The sequence below is a fragment of the Spinacia oleracea genome, chromosome 3, assembly GCF_020520425.1.
Source record: "Spinacia oleracea cultivar Varoflay chromosome 3, BTI_SOV_V1, whole genome shotgun sequence".
Taxonomy (NCBI): Eukaryota; Viridiplantae; Streptophyta; class Magnoliopsida; order Caryophyllales; family Amaranthaceae; genus Spinacia; species Spinacia oleracea.
In genome coordinates, this window is record NC_079489.1 from 159,486,067 (window position 1) to 159,504,804 (window position 18,738).

At 36.7% G+C, this 18,738-nt stretch overlaps 1 protein-coding gene across 2 annotated transcripts; it reads left to right on the forward strand.

Moving 5' to 3' along the window:
- The first annotated feature begins 1,823 nt into the window (after window positions 1-1,823).
- On the forward strand, window positions 1,824-9,457 carry LOC110778748 (uncharacterized). Of its 2 annotated transcripts, none has more exons than XM_021983312.2 (15): window positions 1,824-1,977; window positions 2,434-2,809; window positions 3,293-3,370; window positions 3,867-3,922; window positions 4,451-4,570; window positions 4,667-4,737; window positions 5,296-5,389; window positions 5,530-5,739; window positions 7,810-8,061; window positions 8,204-8,312; window positions 8,452-8,519; window positions 8,611-8,680; window positions 8,768-8,842; window positions 8,947-9,038; window positions 9,127-9,457. In XM_021983312.2, the coding sequence occupies exons 2-15, from the start codon at window positions 2,492-2,494 to the stop codon at window positions 9,200-9,202; spliced, it is 1,689 nt and encodes a 562-aa protein (XP_021839004.1). In that variant the 5' UTR covers window positions 1,824-1,977; window positions 2,434-2,491; the 3' UTR covers window positions 9,203-9,457. The 2 variants fall into 2 exon arrangements, with proteins under 2 accessions (XP_021839004.1, XP_021839005.1); XM_021983313.2 differs by having other exon boundaries at window positions 2,442-2,809.
- The last annotated feature ends 9,281 nt before the right edge of the window (window positions 9,458-18,738 follow it).

The following is an 18,738-nucleotide window of genomic DNA, read 5'->3' on the forward strand; positions in this document are numbered from 1 at the left end:
AAGATAAAAAGATATTGTATATTTAATATTTAGATGGTATACTTAGACATTTTATACACGAAAATATCCCTTAATATGCTTTGATTGCCAATCATGAAGATGACTGTGTGGAGCTCTGCGCATTCTTTCGACATAACATTAATAAGTAGTTAAGTTTGGTATCCAACCCGTAATCTTCTAAACAAAGGTGTCATCAGACCTGCCACAAGCCAGTACCCACTAGGCACTAGCCAGTACCAGTAGGCATGTCAATGATGCATGGGCGTGTTGGATGTGGACGTGGTCACGTAGGTTTTGAGTGGGTATGTCTCATTATACACTTGGTTGCTTGTTGGTTTAAAATCGACATTAAATCTCGATTCTCAAAAAACATATATTTTTTTTTTGACGGAAAAAAAAATCACTCTAAAATAAACATGTATCTTGAAACAAAATAACATAAAAATATGTTAATTTGTGACCATTAGATAATTTTTTGTATAGAATAGATGGTTAAGATTGCACCAATATTATGAAACTCTGCAATAAATCACTCTAAATTATTTGATCCAGTTACCATTGCACCTATTAAAAATAGGTCTTGCACGTACCCATACTTTTTGGTAACTTTTACTAACATGTTTTGATTAACTTTATACTATGAATGTAATTTTATGGATAAACTCTTTGAAGTTATATTGTCACTCTAAGCATTACATAATTTCGTTTACTAACATGTTTTGATTAACTTTATACTATGAATGTAATTTTATGGATAAACTCTTTGAAGTTACATTGTCACTCTACGCATTACATAATTTTGAAGTGATCTTATTTGTTAAAAAGATAAACTTTATCACTAAAAAGTAAATAAGTTTTGCATTATATTGGGGTTATTTTTAAACATCTTAGAGTAACTCTTACTACAACTTATAATATTTATTGTACATCAAGTGTAATTAATATTTTTTGTTCTTTGAGATTCCGGAGAAGATCGATTTAGCGTTTATGATATGGACCCGTGTACCATGTAGGGAAAAAAGAAGAACAATAGAACAATCTAGAAATAGCTAAAACCATATTTATACACCGTTATATTCAACTTATTTTGTCCGAACTATTATCTGAAATAAACTTATTTTTGTGTGAAAATATATGAAAAAACTTATTTTTTCTTATTGAAACTTATATGCACTTATTTTATCTGAAATAAGTCAAACACAACAGAGCCTTATTTCTCAACTGAATTAGGTACCATGCATACACATGTATTCTAAAATTATTTCACTAATTTCTAATAATAAGTATTGACTGAAATATTTCTCTTTAACATACTTATTTAATCATCTAATACGGAGCATGCAATTCCCGTCCTACCACGTTTTACATATTTTTTATGTTTGACATGTTCAATTTAACCAAATATTGAGTAAATATATTTCTCATTACGGAGTATTAGAATATTATCGAAAATAATTTTTATAGCAAATTATTAGTATGTGGTATGTATTATTTACATAATCAACTAGCAATTTTTTTTTCATACGTAAACAGTAAATAGAATATAGGATAGGGTAAGAACTTCAATTTTTATTTTATTTAATGCAATATTAAAATATAGAATTGCTAATCTTAGTAGCGATTTAAAATATAGAACCGTAAGCATCACGAGCGGCTTAAAAGTAGCAAATATAAAAACCGCTAATATCAGTACTCAGCAGTGTTTTAAAATATAAAACCGCTACTAACAGGTTTATTAAACGAAGAAGTCAAAATTCTAGAATAATTACAAAACCATTTATTATTAATTTTTATTTTTTATTTTTTATTTTTTATTAAAAAAAAGACGTGATCAATCATATATTGGGTTCTGGACTTCTGGTACAAGTTGATCCTTAACAAGCTCATCAGACCGACCCCAATTCCTCAAAATTTCCAAACTCATCATCGCCTTTCTTCCTCTTTCCTCTTTCCTCTCTCCTCAATTCCCACCTCCAGGTATGTTTCTGTTCTACTCACTTCTGCAAAATCATCAACTTGTTAATTTTTAGCAGTTTAATCATAACGAATTTCAGGTCAAATGGTTGCAAATTGAGTATTAATCTTGCTGATAATAATACTAATAATCTCTCCTAATTAACCTTGATGCTGCCACAATAGTTACTACCAATCTTTGTGTTGGGATTAATTTTTCTACTTTGATTTCGTTTGCTCACACAATAGTTACTACCAATCTACCATCAATTTTGTCACCATTCTTATTTGGGTTTTCGTTTCAAATTTGTATGTAATCTAGATGCAATTCAAATTTTGCGAAACTAGTTGATTTTGTGCTGTTAAAAGTATGGATTTGTATTGGGTCAATTGCTCAAACAAACCCTTTACATCGAAGTTGAATTGTTAATTTCGGCAATGCTGAACAAACTCTTTTTGTGGAATGTGATTCTGCGTTAGGTGGGCAGGACAATGAGGTGTTAGTTTATTTGAGTGAAAATTTTGATTGAGGGGAGATATGTATCGATCAATGCCGACTGAACCCACTGGGGACGGGTCGCCTGCTGATACCGGCGATTCTGTGGTGACTTTGGATCAAGTTCCTCGGTGGAGCGATACTGAGGTTCGTTGGTCTTTGGAACGTGATAATGAAGACTCCATTTTCCCTAGTGCTCATTTCCCTGATCCTCTTGCACCAGCTTCCACTTCAGAGAATGGAAGTAATGGGATAGTGTCTAGATTCCCGGTTGACCATGAAATTAACTCCAAGGTTTATCTCTGGAGGGGGAACCCTTGGAATATTGAAGTACATGCTGTTGTTAATTCCACGAACGAGGTAACCTACAGTTCCCCTTCTACTTGTTTTTTTCCTTGTCAAGTTCCTGTATGTAATGCATGAATTCTGGTTAAATGTTAGGTAATCAGATGATTTGCTTCACTATATTCTCATTATTACGCTACTGATAAATACAATGAACTGGATCATGAGTATGATCATGATGGGCAAATGAGGCTGCATTCTTTATTTGAATAGAAATTGAGAGAACCTATAGAATATAGCGTGGTTAGTCATAAACTCATGATCCAAGTCACTTTGCTGTATGTCCTTGTATAGTTGAATCTCAGGCTTCCAATCAAAAGTCTAGAAAATAATGAATCATACGTTGTAGGTGCAGAAGGATGTATAGTTCAGCTAAAATACTCTGCTCAAAATCGCCTTTGAGGCGAATGCATTTATGCGCATTTTATTTTTGTCTTTGCAAATATTGAAGCAAGCTGACCTGGTGACTGTTGATCTCAATGAAATTACTCTGGACAGAATATGGATGAAGCACATAGCAGTCCCGGTTTACATGCTGCTGCTGGTCCTGGCCTGGCTGAAGAATGTGCTACACTGGTAGGCCTTTCCGCTCTCCAAGACTAAATCAAATTTTTATTTTAATTGATGTATTTACCAGTTACCGTGGCAGCTCGTAAAAACATTTGGCTTTAGTTGTTTACCCCCTCCGTTTCTAAATATTTGTTCTTTTCTGTTTTTGGAGGTCAACGTGTGACTATAAATTTCTCTCAAATATAATCATTAAGACTATTTGAAGTGTGAAAGCATATTCAAATACTAATCTAGCAAGTTTTTGGAGGTCAATGTGTGACTATAAATTTCTCTCAAATATAATCATTAAGACTATTAGAAGTGTGAAAGCATATTCAAATACTAATCTAGCAACTTAATTAGGGGTCATTCCTTCTATATTTCCTTGTTTGGCCATTTCTTTTGTTGTGGTTGATGTTTCCCAGTAGTCCTAATATCATTGGTGGAGCTAATCGTGTATTTGCTAGGATTTTTTGTATGAAGGGAGGAGTTGAAATTTATTATTTGGCCATGTCTTTGGCAGGGTGGATGCAGAACTGGGATGGCAAAGATGACAAGTGCGTATGACCTTCCGGCTAGGTAGGTGGACTTCATTCCAACATGATTTACTATTCTGATTTTAATTGACAAATACCGTTTCATGTTAATAACGTTAAGGTGTAATATTTTAACTGTCGTGGCATCTCAGAGCAGTTTTTCGAGTGCTGAATAGTAAGTATGATGCTTTATCGATTTGTTAAATCATCCAGTCCACCCACCCATGACGTTCATTGCTGTTCAAGACAATTGAATGATTATTCTGAAGGAGCCCGATTCTGTCATGTTTGAGTGTATGCAATTGGTAGATCAAGGTTGTAACACACTGTTTGATTCTTGTTGTGATATTTCTCATCTTGAAGAGAAAAGTAAAACAAAAAGAATCTAGGGAACTTTAATGTGGAAGTTCTATATTCATAGAGTTCCAGGATCTGTTTTTTTGTTTTGGAGAGTTGGACTGTTGAAGCATTCTCATATGTCGACTCTACAACTTTTTTGTCTGTGAACTTTTTTTTTCCTGCTCTTGATGCTTTATTTCCTAGCTGACTTGTGTCCATTCTATTTTCTTAGGAAGGTTATTCATACTGTTGGCCCTAAGTATGCAGTCAAATATCACACAGCTGCAGAGAATGCCCTTAGTCATTGTTATCGGTCGTGCCTTGAGCTGCTTATAGAAAATGGGCTTCAGAGGTTTAAAGCATCTTTGTTTACTTGTTTATATTTACTACTCTGGTATTAATTTTTGTTGTCATAATCCTCATAATCCATTTGATTTTGCTTGTGCAGCATAGCAATGGGCTGTATTTATACAGAGTCAAAAAACTATCCTCGTGAACCCGCAGCACATGTGGCCATTAGTAAGATAATTCACAATTCTTTTCATCACTTTTAGAGAATAGTGACTTCCTTGATGGGCACCTTCCAAAATATAATACCACTAATTAAATGGAACAGTGGAAAGCCACAAAGAGGCAAATAAAATGTTCGCCAGTGTGCCCTAATTTCTCACTTTTATGCAATTGGTGTTCTAATATTCTTGCTTGTTATATAGCTGAATAGCTCTTGACCTTCCAGCCTCCTCGTTTGGGGGGGGGGGGGGGGGGGGGTTACTCTGAGTCTCTAGTGCCCTTGATTTTATTCTCGACAATCCGACAATGGATACATGATGCTTCATTTTAGACCAAGAAATCAAGAACATGGAAAAAATATATAAAATAACCGTCTGTCTCTTGGATTCTTACCCTACTTTGACATGAGTCTGCAAGTTCAAGTGACGTAGATTTTTTTTTGGGGGGTGGGGGTGGGTGGGGGGTGGGTGGGGTGTCGAGTATTTAAAGCGGATGGTTTTTCTTATTTTCAGGTCTGTAAAAATCTGGTCAAAAAAATGTCTGAGTAGTTCTTTTTTTATTTGATAGGGACTGTAAGGCGATTTCTTGAGAAACAAAAGGAAAAAATTACTGCCATAGTGTTTTGCACAACCACATCAACGGATACCGAGATATATAAAAGGTAAAGCACTCTTGTTCATTACCCTTTATTCTTATTCGTATATAATCATGCGCTGGATGCTTCTGTTTAATTTCTGCATTTATGTACTTGTATCTGAATCATTTTTTTGTGGGAATCATTTGTGTGTTCTTTACGTTTAGATTGCTTCCCCTCTATTTTCCTCGTGATAAACACGAAGAAGAAGTTGCTGTGTCAAAGCTTCCTGCTGATGTTGGGGACGAGAATGGTGAAACAGTTATAGATGAGCGTAAAATCAGAATAAAGCCACTTCCAAATGCTAGGATGACGGAGCCCAAACCTGCTCAAGCCTCAAATGACCTTCCTCTCAGCGAGGTTGGGTTGGTTAGGAGGTCAGTTTTTCGGAAGTTTGTGTTTATAATTGAAGCTGGTCGGGAAACTGTTTAAACTGTTTTATTTAATGTTTAACACCGTACATGCCGAGAGGAATTTGGCTTAATGCCTTTTCTGAATTCACTATAGTAACTTGTTTCATGCACTTCTTCAGTTTGCTCATAGAGCCTCGCACTCCACATCTTACCTGTTTCAACATTCAAAAAACAGAGAAATTTATGCTTTTTTCGTCTTAACTCATTTGTGAATCAAAATATCGAAAGTGTGTATGCAAAGTCCTTTTGAAAGTATGAATATTTGATAAAATTAATGGAATTATTCACATAAGACATGTTATCATATTGAATAAAGGGAGAAGGTATATGTTTGTGTTATGTCAAATTTATATGAGAGGCGATGACTAGTTGGTAAAAGTTGTATGGAAAGCAAAGCTCAAAGAAAGACAGACTCTAGGTTCTGGCAGTCGCTACTCTGTTTATCTTGTATATTATTAGAAGCTTTATTGGATTGGAATTTGTGGCTGCTTCTGGTAATATATTGTATGAAGATATGGTTGCACAGCCCAGGTTCTCTCATAAATTTGTTCTTAAACCTGTGTGATGGACCAAAGGATTTATTGGGGGATTACCTCGACTTTAGTTGTGAAAGATACTTGACATAAACAGGATAAAAATAATAGCAACATTAGATTGTTAAGTTTAACATTCGATACTTGATTACTCTTTGGGTTCAAGAACGATGTTTGAGAGGGGAGCAACCATTTGGTGTTTGTCTTCCCTAATTGTATAACGTTGCACCATGTATCCGCTTTCCATGATGTTAGTGTGTAGGATCTTTTCTTACAGAGGCATCCCCATGACAGGGTGATTAGATGAGCTCACCTTGACATTTGAAGTTCTATTGTTTTATCTACTCAATTATTGAGGTAGAGGATTCTGGGAAATGGGCGGGTGATTCTTCTGAATTTTTTTCATGTAAGTCCTTTTTCTGGTTTGTTTGTCTTTGCGTACAACAGTCCAAGATTCCCATTTTCCTGGTTGACAGTTTTATTTGGAACGGTGGGGTTCCTCTTAAGGTGAGATCCTTTGTGTGGTCTTTGACATTGGGTAGGGTCAACACTAGTGATGTGTTCCAAGGGGAAGACCAAGAATGGCTATTTCACCTGGTATGTGCATGAATTTTCTTGCCAAAAGCGAGTCTTGCTTGTATGTCTTAACTTTATGGTGAGATGGCGTGTAATATTCTAAGGGAAGTGCCGGGTTTCCCTTATATTGTTTGGAGTATTGCTGCAGATTTTGTGGATTTTGGAACGACCAAGGAGAAGATGTTGTTTGGTGGAATGCATTTGCGGCAGTTCTGTGGTGTTTGTAGTTAAAGCAGAAATGCAGGATTTTTAGGAATCGTTTCTAAATTTCTAGATAGAATAACTTACTAAGCATCTTTGTGGGCCAAGATGACCGGGTTTTAAGTTTTGATAGTCACTCTATTGTTGAATGTCAAAGGAACTGGGTTAATTTGTAATGTGTTTGATGTTCTGCTGACCTCTTGTCCTCTTTGTATATTCTCTGTTGACAGTTCATGTACAAAAGAATTTGTTAATAAAAATAAAATGTGGTTTGCTGATTTAGCTCAATCACATGGCCCTCGTCAACTGATACTTGATAGCTTTAGCATTAACAATGAACACTCGTTAAAGTACATACACATTCCATCTCAAACTCCTGCCAGTAATGTCTGATTGTACCCTTAAGCGAACTCGATTCGTCCTCACAATTATCAATGACAACCCGATTTGGCATTTTTATGAATGCAGAAGATGTCAAAATCCTCACTTGTATATCATTGCATGTTTTCCTCTCTCTACCCCTCCCCCAGCTCCTAGGGGCTTGTTCTTGCCTGAGACACACATGCTGTTCAAATTGCCTTAATTATAGATTTCTCACAATATTGTAGTTGTACAAGATCTAGAGAACTCCGTAATTTGTCCTTCTAAATTTCTTAGAACTGAATTTTGGGTTATGTAAATCGCTAAGTGGGGCCTAACTAATTTTTCTTGTACAACTGGACAGGAATTCAGCCTATTTGGACACATATTTGGATCCTGCATTTATGTCACTAATTAAGGATCCAGATCAAAGACGCAAAGAACAGTGGGAAAAGGCAGCTCAAGCTCAAAGTGGATGGAATTGTGCGAAAATGTTTGGATATGGTGATCTTGGTGGCCCTCCACTGTCTCCTGCTGAAGAATATTCTCTCCATTCAAGATACCTTGCAAAAGGGAATTCTACTAATCTTTCCGAGATTGCAGAGATGAAAATCGTGTAAGCATTACCCCAACCCCCCCCCACACACACACAATGTTGCTTATTGCTCCACCTCTGTCCCTAGATAAGCTTGCATCCCAAGCTATGATAATAGATGGGAATCTACTGTTTTTTAAGCCATGCTACTGGTTCTCTTCAGATATCGTGGTGGGGTAGACAGTGAAGGGCGTCCGGTTATGGTAGTAGTTGGAGCTCATTTCTTATTGCGGTGCCTTGATCTTGAGCGTTTTATTCAGTATGTAGTGAAGGTAAAGGTCTTGTTTAAATTGCAATGTCAAGTATTGATAGACTAGCATTATATTACTTTGATGCTATTTCTTCACAATGTAGACTTGTTGATTTTGTGCTTATCTGATTATATATACGCTCATGGTTGTTTTTTTGTAGGAGTTTGAGCCTATAAGTCAGAAGCCATATTCTATTGTCTACTTCCACTCTGCTGCCTCTTTACAACCGTAAGGACTAAGGATATTGTCTCTTCCTAATTTTTATTCTATCGATATATGTAGCAACATTTAATGTATTTATTCTTTTTTCTGTGTATAGTCAACCAGACTTGGGGTGGATGAGAAGATTACAGCAAATTCTTGGTCGCAAACACCAACGTAATCTGCAGGTATGCTACTGGATGATACAAGATAATCTAGCCAAAAAAAAAGGAGATTAATTCTAGGACTTATGGTCTAATTTTTGATTGATACAGGGAATCTATGTTCTACATCCAACATTTGGATTGAAAGCGGCCATTTTTGCCCTACAAATGTTTGTGGATAATATGGTATGCGTCCATCATGGTTGCTGGTTAATGAGTCATTTTTGTTCTCACTGAATTCTTCTTAAAGTTTTTACTGTAACAAATGTGTGTGTATGTCTATTGTCTAGGTCTGGAAGAAAGTGGTATATGTTGATCGGCTACTACAGCTGTTCAGATACGTCCCTCGTGAGCAGTTAACAATCCCTGATTTTGTATTCCAGTTGAGTATTCACTTTCAGTGTTTTTACTATCCGACTTTGACATCGATCTGTTGACTTATTAGATTTATTAATTATTATAATATGCAGGCACGATCTTGAAGTGAACGGAGGAAAAGGTCTTATTGTAGATCCTAGAACCAAGTATGTGTATCAACGACCATAGGCTGGATATCGGTGGCATATGCAGTAGGTTGCTGTGTATTCTTTATTTTCTTTTCTCTGAACCAAAATCTGTTTGAAATTATCATTCCTTTTTGTTTTTCTTTTTGGATAGAATATAATCATCAGTGTTGTATACTAGGTCTACATTCTTTTTTTTTCTTTATTTCTCTCTGTTTTCCTTGATTTGTCTGTTCTATGATAACAATAATAATTTTCTCATTATTATTCAGTGTATATATCTTGGTTTTGATGTAAATTTGTAGCATAGACGGGGTTTCAATATACGTTTCAGGTATCGATCTCTTTAAACTGCTTACATCTATTTCCTTGTAGTGGATGCTTGAAGGGGAGTATTATCTGTTCAAATAGGTAAATTTCTGCCTGATGGGAAATGTAAATTTTGTCAGATTTTAACTTTAAACGAAACAGTGAAGCACCTTTGATATAGGAGTATGTATTTACTTCTTCTTCTTCTTCTTCTTCTTCTTCTTCTTCTTCTTCTTCTTCTTCTTCTTCTTTTAACAGAAGTGTATACAATTTTTTTCTTCTCACTGTATCTGATATACACTTCGATGTGAACAGAAAAGAATGAAGACAAATGTGACACGTTGGTAAAGGTAGAAAAAATAAAATTAATAAAGGGACACTAAGGTGACTTTTTTGGTTGACAATTAGAAATGGTGAATTGGAAATTTCATGGGAATTTATAGATAGTGTAGTACTTTAGTTGTTTGGTTGACATAAAAAGTGGAGGATGTTGGAATTCCTACAAAACATGGAAAGTAAATCATCTAGCCCTCCATTGGTCAAGCAAAATTCATGAGATTTTTTTTTTTTGACAACTAATAATCATGTTGTCAACCAAACAACTTGAGAAAATTCTCATGAATCTAACAAGAGAAGTAATTTCCCTTGAATTACCACTTATTATGAGAATTAAATTCCCATGTCAACCAAACAAGCCCTAAATCCTTAAGAGTTAGCTTAATTAATACTCACTCCGTTTCTTTTGTTCTTTATGAATTCTGTTTAGGATGTCATATTTTGTTATTTACATTGAGAATCTTTCCTTTATAAATGTCTTAATATTCTGTCAAAAGTTGTGCCAATTTTTTTTTTTTTAACCAATTAAGTTGATTGGTTCATTCAACTTCTCACACTTTTCCATTGATGCATTAAATCTTTCACATTTCCCCAATGTCAGATTTAGGTACAATAAAAACATTAAAAATTAACGCAATTTGCATTGTTTTAAAAAAATAAAAAGAATCTCAATTCACATTAGTCGTTAAAACGCGTGTATAGTACCAAACGTAAAAAACAAAAAGGACGGAGGAAGTAGAAATACTTATGATTACGGGTTATTCATGAAATACCCCTGAATTTAAAGGACTCCAAATTTCCCTTTCGATTTCAAAAATTCACCAACCCCAAATATTCAATAAAAATTCACCACATACGCTTAATGACGTCATCAACCTTATAGTTCACCCATTTTTTTCCTCTTTTCTTTTCTCTCCCTCTTCTTCCCTTTCCTTCATGTCTACCATGGAAACCACCTTGTTGATGCCTCCAGTGCGCATCCCGCCCCCACCTCCTCCTTGCCCCTTTAGTTGTCGCCGAAGTCACTCCCCAACCATCAGAGACGAATGAGGTTTGGGCTTCGAGTTCGACGAGGACGAAGGAGAGAGGTAGGGGGGGGGGGGATGCTGGAGCATTAGGGTAGTTTTCAAAAAAGAAAAGACAAAATGGGGTTAATTAGGAGTGAGTGGGATAATTAAATGTTGATTGGTTGATTTTGGGGTAGATGACATCATTAAGGATATTTGGTGAATTTTTAAAACCCGGTGGTTATTTGATGATTTCCTTAAAACACAAGGTCATTTCATGAAATACCAAACGCGTGTATAGTACCAAACGTAAAAAAACAAAAAGGACGGAGGAAGTAGAAATACTTATGATTATGGTTTTTTCATGAAATACCCCCGAGTTTAAAGGACTCCAAATTTCCCTTTCGGTTTCAAAAATTCACCAACCCCAAATATTCAATAAAACTTCACCACATACGCTTAATGACGTCATCAACCCTATAGTTCACCCATTTTTTTCCTCTTTTCTTTTCTTTTCCCTCCCCCTTCCTTCTTCCCGTTCCTTCATGTCTACCATGGAAACCACCTTGTTGATGCCTCTAGTGCGCATCCCACCACCACCTCCTCCTTGCCCCTTTAGTTGTCGCCGAAGTCACTCCCCAACCATCAGAGACGAATGAGGTTTGAGCTTAGAGTTCGACGAGGACAAAGGAAAGAGGTAGTGGAGGGGGGGGGGGGGTGCTGGATCATTAGGGTAGTTTTCAAAAAAGAAAAGACAAAATGGGGTTAATTAGGGGTGAGTGGGATAATTAAATGTTAATTGGTTGATTTAGGGGTAGATGAGATCATTAAGAACATTTGGTGAATTTTTAAAACCCGATGGTTATTTGATGATTTCCTTAAAAGACAAGGTCATTTCATGAAAAAACCGTTTTAATTACTGTGTGTTTGGGCTCCCAATTGAATATCAATTGGGCCACTAAGTCCAAAGCCCAATGGCTCAAAACAGCAACATCAAACCTGCCACAAACCCACATGGCTATTCAGCCATCAACCAAGGCCCAAGGCCCAATAGCAATAAATGACCTATGAGCATTTATTATACAAACACTATAAATAGGCCGCCAAGGCTCACACCTCAAGGTACGTCCAATTTATCGCCTTAAGACTACTCTTCTAGAGAACTTCTCTCTAGAATCCGAGCATCGTTCTTACTTAGGCATCGGAGGGTATTTCCTCGGAAACACCCCCGAGGCTAGTGATTTTACTCTTGTGCAGGTGAATTCGGACTCGACTCATTCAAGCAAGCAAGATCTTCAACACACACGAAAGGGCCTTCATTCGAAGCCCATTGTTTCCACCTTTTCAACACCGGAACAATTTGGCGCCGTCTGTGGGGAAGAACACTTCAAATCCTTGAAAAACACGAACCATCTCTTTCTGCAAAATGGTTAATGATGTTGTCAACAACAATGATGACGATATGATAGTGCGATCAGATTCAGAATCTGATGAGGAGGCGCATCCTCAATCAGTGGCGAGGTCACAACCTAGCAGGGCTACGACCGCCACAAACGCAGGACCTCCGATTCCATCCAGGGAAGAACTCAATGCGGCCATGACCATCATGCAAAACTTCCTCTTCAACGAGAAACAACAAGGATTGACAAAAGATCGCAGAGAGGAGAGGAGGACCAAGCAACGGCTGAACGAGCCGCTCAGTGTAGAGGTGTCCAGACCCGAACGAGAACTCCCTCCCTTGACAAGAACACACCTAACGTCGAGATGGATGGAAAGCACGTGGGACACCCAAAAAAGGGCACAACTGAAGGAAATAATGCCCTTGGTCCAAGTATGCATTCTATGTTAAGTCTAATAAATGCGGTTCAGTATTAATTAACAAGTTAATAATTCAGTGAGATCAAGTGAGCTGAATGCCTAGCTAGAGGCCGCTTCAGTTCAAGTGGAATTAATGATATTAATCCACAGCTTACTCTTGACTGAACCCGTAGGGTCACACAAATAGTACGTAAACGGATCAAGTATTTAATGGCATTAAATACTCCATCTATGAATATTCGGAACCGACGGATCTTGGTTTCAGTGGGAGCTAAGATCGTCACAGGCAAGAAATGAATACTCCGGAAACGATGATATTGCCGGAAACGGAAATATGGATCGTATCGGAAATATGAATATTATCCAAGTCGTAGATGTTGCCGGAAACGGAAACATGGTACGTATCGGAAAATATTATTGGAAATGGAAATATTACCAGAATCGGAAATATTGCCGGAAACGGAAATATTGTCAGAATCGGAAATATTGCCGGAATCGGAAAATAATTCCGGAAACGGAAATATTAAATATTTGTTCGAAACGGAAATTAATTCCGGAATCGGAAATATTAAATATTGTTCGTATCGGAAATAGATTCCGGAAATGGAAATTTAATCGGAAGCGTATCGTACGAATTAGCATCGGACGAGGCTTGCCGGACGAAGGCCCAGCACGAAGCCGGGGCCATCGCCCAGCAAGCATGCGCGCCACAAGCCCAGCCAAGGCAGCGCCCAGGCCTACCGCAAGGCAGGCCCAGCGCGCGCCAAGGGCCACGGCTGCGTGGGCCGTGATGCGCGGGCTGCTGCTCGCACGCGCATGGGCAGCCCTTGTGGCTGCCGTGTGTGTGTGAGTTTGTGCTCATGCGTGATTCCTGAATCTGCAAGAGTCAGTGTATGATTAAATGTCTATTCCTAATTGGATAAATTAATTAAATAGAATTCATGTAGGATTCTAATTCCAATTAATTCGCATCCTACTAGGATTACGATTCCTTTTCCATAACTCTATAAATAAAGGCCTAGGGGTCATAATTTATACACAAGTTTAAAAGTATTCAAAAGTGAGTTTTTTTGAGAAAAAATTAAAACACATCTTGCTCATAAAAGTGCCGAATTTTCTAGTACCTTAAGGGCGATTCTAGTTGGTCAATCTTAAGGCGGATCCGGACGTGCTGTGGACTATCTACGGAGGGACGACACTTGGAGTCCTAAAAGACTTGTTCTTGTTCGGTTCGGGCGCAGCTAGGGAAGGCACGCAACAAAGAGTATGCATCTAATTATGCTATATGATTATGTGTAAATAATATGTTTCCTGGGTTAATGGTTGTTTCCGCATGATTTATGTAAATGTCATATGTATCATAACCTAACAGTGGTATCAAGAGCCCCTTATTATTTTCATAATCTAAAATTGCATGAACATGGTTAAATATTACAAATTTGCAAGAATTAAAAGGGGTGATTAATTTTCGTAATTGTTAATTAATTGCAAATTGCGTTTATTTAATTATATGTACGCAGTTTTTCGGCAGTTTCTTCATTACTCATCCGAATTGAGTGATTTTTGTGTCAATTCCGCATGTAAAAGGCATTCTAAAATTTTGACAAAATTAGTATTTTTCTGCCGAACCCAGAATTCTCAAATTCGAAGCCTAACTATGACTTTTCGAAGGTTTTAGTTTTTCGAATGCAAAATTTCGTAAATTTAAGATGTTAAATTAAATATTTGCGATTCCTGTTGATAAATCTTGAATTTTTGATTGACCTACTGCATATGTTTAACAAGTTTGAATGCCTAGTCTTGTTAATTATGCAATCTAATTTGTAATTATGATTAATTTGTTGAAAATTAGAATAATTTAGAATTAATTTGATTTTCATAATTAATTGTAATTTAATTAGAAACCTATGATTAAAAACCACCATAAAAATTGTAAATTTACGATAAATTTTAAATTTTTATGACCTAGACTTGAATCCATATCAATCGGAAATCAATTGGATAATAAATTTTCGATTTTTCGCCCTAAAATTATGAAATTAATATTATTTATTAATTTGTCATTAATTTTAAATATAAATTTTAAATTTTTATGCGATTCGTTCAAATAACTTGCACGCACGAAGCAATGGACGCTTCGTGTTACCCTTAAGGGGTGTTGTATAATGCGGGCATGCGACGACGAGCAAGGGAGCTCGTCGCCCGTGCGGCACGAATGCAATGAGCAAGGGCGTAGTGCACGAGCACAAGGCAGCAGCCCTGCCTTGTGTCGTGTGCCACGAGCAATGAACGAATGGGCATGGGCGAAGGGCGAGCCAAGGCAGTCGCGTGTGGGCAGCAAGCGAGCTGCGCCACAACGCGCGCTGCCTCGCACAAGTGCGCGCAGCCTCGCGCGCAGCGAGCGCAAGCTCGCGTGCCACGAGCGCTGCGCCCAGCACTGCTCGCGCGCGCAGCGCGCGATGTCGCTCGCCCAGCGAGCGATGTCGCGCACCAGCGAGCGATGGCTCGCGCGCGCAGCGCGCGATGTCGCTCGCCCAGCGAGCGATGTCGCGCCCCAGCGAGCGATGGCTCGCGCGCACAGCGAGCGAGCCAGCGCGCCCAGCGAGCGATCTCGCGCGCGCACTGCGAGCGATAGCTCGCGTGCGATGGGGCGCTGTGCGGAGGCTTGCGATGAGACAGCAGCAGCTATGCGACGAGCGCATGGGCTGCGCGCACATGGCCAGCAATGGCTGTGTGCGTACGGCCCATGGGCGTGCAACGCATAGGGTGTTTGCGTTACGATTAGATCGTTTTGAATGTTTAATTTGAAAATTTCAGTTCACGTAATTTTAATTAATTTTAAAATTAATAATTTGAATTAATTTCTTGGATTTTAATTTTGAATATTATAATTATAATAAATGGAATTTATTCTAATTATTTTACTAAAATTAAAATCATGAATTAATTTAAATGCGACTGAAATTAAATTAAATTTTTGGATTCAATTATAAATTTATATGAGCTTTAAATTTTAATTAAATTTGTATGTTTCCGGTTAGACTAGAAATACAATTTTATGTTTAAAATTAGTAAAGCATATGAATTTATTGGTTTGAGTGGGAGCGCTTTTTAGTCATAAACTCTTGATTAGGTCTACAAATCCTTAAGGTTAAAACAACTCGATTAGAATTAATAAGGACTGAATAATTGGTAGATTATTGGTGCCCTTAATTAATTGCTGCAAATGTTTACGTGATGCATAATGTGTTTTACTAACCAGCTATGTGGGCCATTCATGATAATGAATGGGTGAATGGTATATATTGTATATGTACTGTTTTGCAGGTTATGAAGTGACTAGTATGGCCCAAATAGGATAGAAAATATGGTCTGCGTACCATTAATTTGAATGTAATTGGTCTAAAGTACCAAAGTTATTTTTCAATTCAAATATGGTCTGCGAACCATCAAATAGTTGTAATTAGTTATAGCTTATCCTATTCGAAGAAAATGGTGCCTCCCACGGAGATTTTCAAGACGGACTTTGAAGTCAAAGCTTCAAGATGAAGTCGGGCCATACTAGATCACAAATATCTTATGCATGTTTTAAGTTATTTATTGCTTTAAATATGTCTTAAAATGCATGAGATCAAAAGCTTGATTATGTTGCATGATTAAGGATTTTAGTTCACTTAAAATCTAACCAACATAGTAAGAGCCTTAAGTTCCAAACTTAAAAATTGAGTTAAAAGGTGCCATGCCAAAATATACACTTGCTTGGATATCCTTTACATCAATCTAGTAATAGTTTTCGCTCAGCGAGGTGTTACTTATTGGTCCTAAAGGGGCAAGGTACACAAATAATTGTGAGTACATGTTAGTTTTGGTGAAACTCAACGATATAAGTAAGGAGTCCTTTTATGTCGTGGCAAATTCGATAGGTTTACCTAATAAGTTCTTAGACGTACCTATCAACCAAGAATAGTTTCTAGACTATTAGCAAAAGGCTTTTGCTTACCTAAGATGTTCTAGGATTAAGTCGACAAACTGTGCTTAGTTCTTCAATGATTTTAGGATCTTGGAATCATTTTATTCACACCTGCCGGAACAATAAAATCGAATAAAATGCTAATAACTTGTTTGAATTGCATGGTTGCTTTAATTTCAAGTTATTATTCATGATAAATGTTTAGACTTTGCATGCTTCAATGTATGTTTTAATTATTGTTTATAATTAAATATCTTGCACTGCAATAAATCCTTTTAGAAAGGTAACAGTAAATTTCCTCGATTGGTAGTGAATCCAAGAACGATTCACGGAAATGAGAGAAAGTGAGCAATTTAAAATGTACATTTCTTATATCGACTTTTATGGTTGTTTTCGAATATCAAAATCGAATGGCAAACCAATTGGTGCTTGTGAATTCAAAATACAATGTAGTTTTGAGATTATAAAGCATTGAGTTTAAACGCTCAGCCTTACCAATGGTTAACAACCTAAAATCCTTTTTCCATTTAATTCTCGAATGAGTCTAGTTCCTAGACATTCGAATAGATCGATGCTTAGAGAACTTTAGAAGCTTCTGGTAAGATCATCTAGTTGAAACAGAATATTCAACATAAATTAAAATGGTAAAGAACCTTGTTGGTGACATTGGACATGTCTAACAAAGTATAAAAGTCAACACTAAAGAATTCAATTCTTAAGACTATAAGAAAGGGTACAAGAAATAGGAAAACGAGGAACAAATGAAAGGAATTTATGATTCCGGTTCTACCTATAAGTTTAAAGAGAAGTGACCTAGCAATCAAACTTCCTTGGTATCATATACCGCTTGAGGTTCTTACTTCGGTAATAACTCAAACAATGGAAGCTAGGATACACTAATGACCTACAAGTGGGAAATGAAGCATGGCAATGCTACATTAGTTGTAGGGTCATCTAGTTTGTTTTAAGTCCTTTCAAAGGCTAGAACTTAATGGCTATTTTGTTCCATAATCAGCATACCTAAATTTCTGCTTCAAACACAGAAAGACTCACATTCAGAAGAACAAAAACAATGCTTGTTTGTTTGTTTATTTGAATGAAATGGTCAATTACTGGTTGAGTCAATATGCTTGATTAAAACAAACAACTCTTTAAAGAACTTTACTAGGTTCAAATCAAACCCTTGATTTGAGTTCCATTAAATCTTTGGCATTGTTGCTTAGACCATATCAACAATTTAACATTCATAAGCTCTATTTTGATGGACTTTTGAAAGTTGGTTGATTTCTAGATCAACTTAAGACAAGCTAGTCTTACTTGTTGAAAGTAACAAAAGAAATGAACTATTGTTAGAACGCCTAGACGATAGAGTTCAAAGTTAAAGAAAGATTTTATGACTTTATTATTTCACATGGATTTGAGTGAATATAGGTTTATTTACTCAAATGTGATATAAGTTGAATCTGTTTGGCTAGTTCAAAGATTCAGAAGTATAAAATCCACTCGGCAAGAAATCATAAAGATCTAGGTTAGATCATGTTGATGATTACTTGAGACCAAATATGATCATCAATGATTGTGTGTTGTAATTTCACAATCTAGCTCCATAAGATATGGCATATCTACGTTGGAATGATCGAAGTCAATTAGTACTTGATTCGATCAATGATGAATCATAAAGACTTTTCCTATAATTTCTAAAACAAAATGCTCAACTACCACCAAACTAAACCAAATTCGTCAAAGCTATTGAAAAGAAATTTCAGGATATCTTTTCAATTATATATATCTAAAGAGTTGCTAAACTCAGTGGGAGCTTAGTGTTTGTTATTCAACAAACTAAGGCCCAAGTCTAGATATATGTTTCATTGTGATTTATTCAAATGAGACACAAGGGTATTGTTTCTACCACGAATTTTTGAGAACATAATGTTTGTTTGCTCGAAATAATGTCCTTTTGGAGATTCGTTTCCAAAATGACAAGTGGGAGAAAATAGACCTCGAAAGTTTTCGAGGCGAACAACAAACATAAACGGACATCCCGGAGGCTTTTCGAAGTGCTTCAGAAAATCCGAACTTATTCTTAAGGACTTTAGAAGTGGCTTTAAAGAATAGACATCTCTTAGAAGACTTTACAAG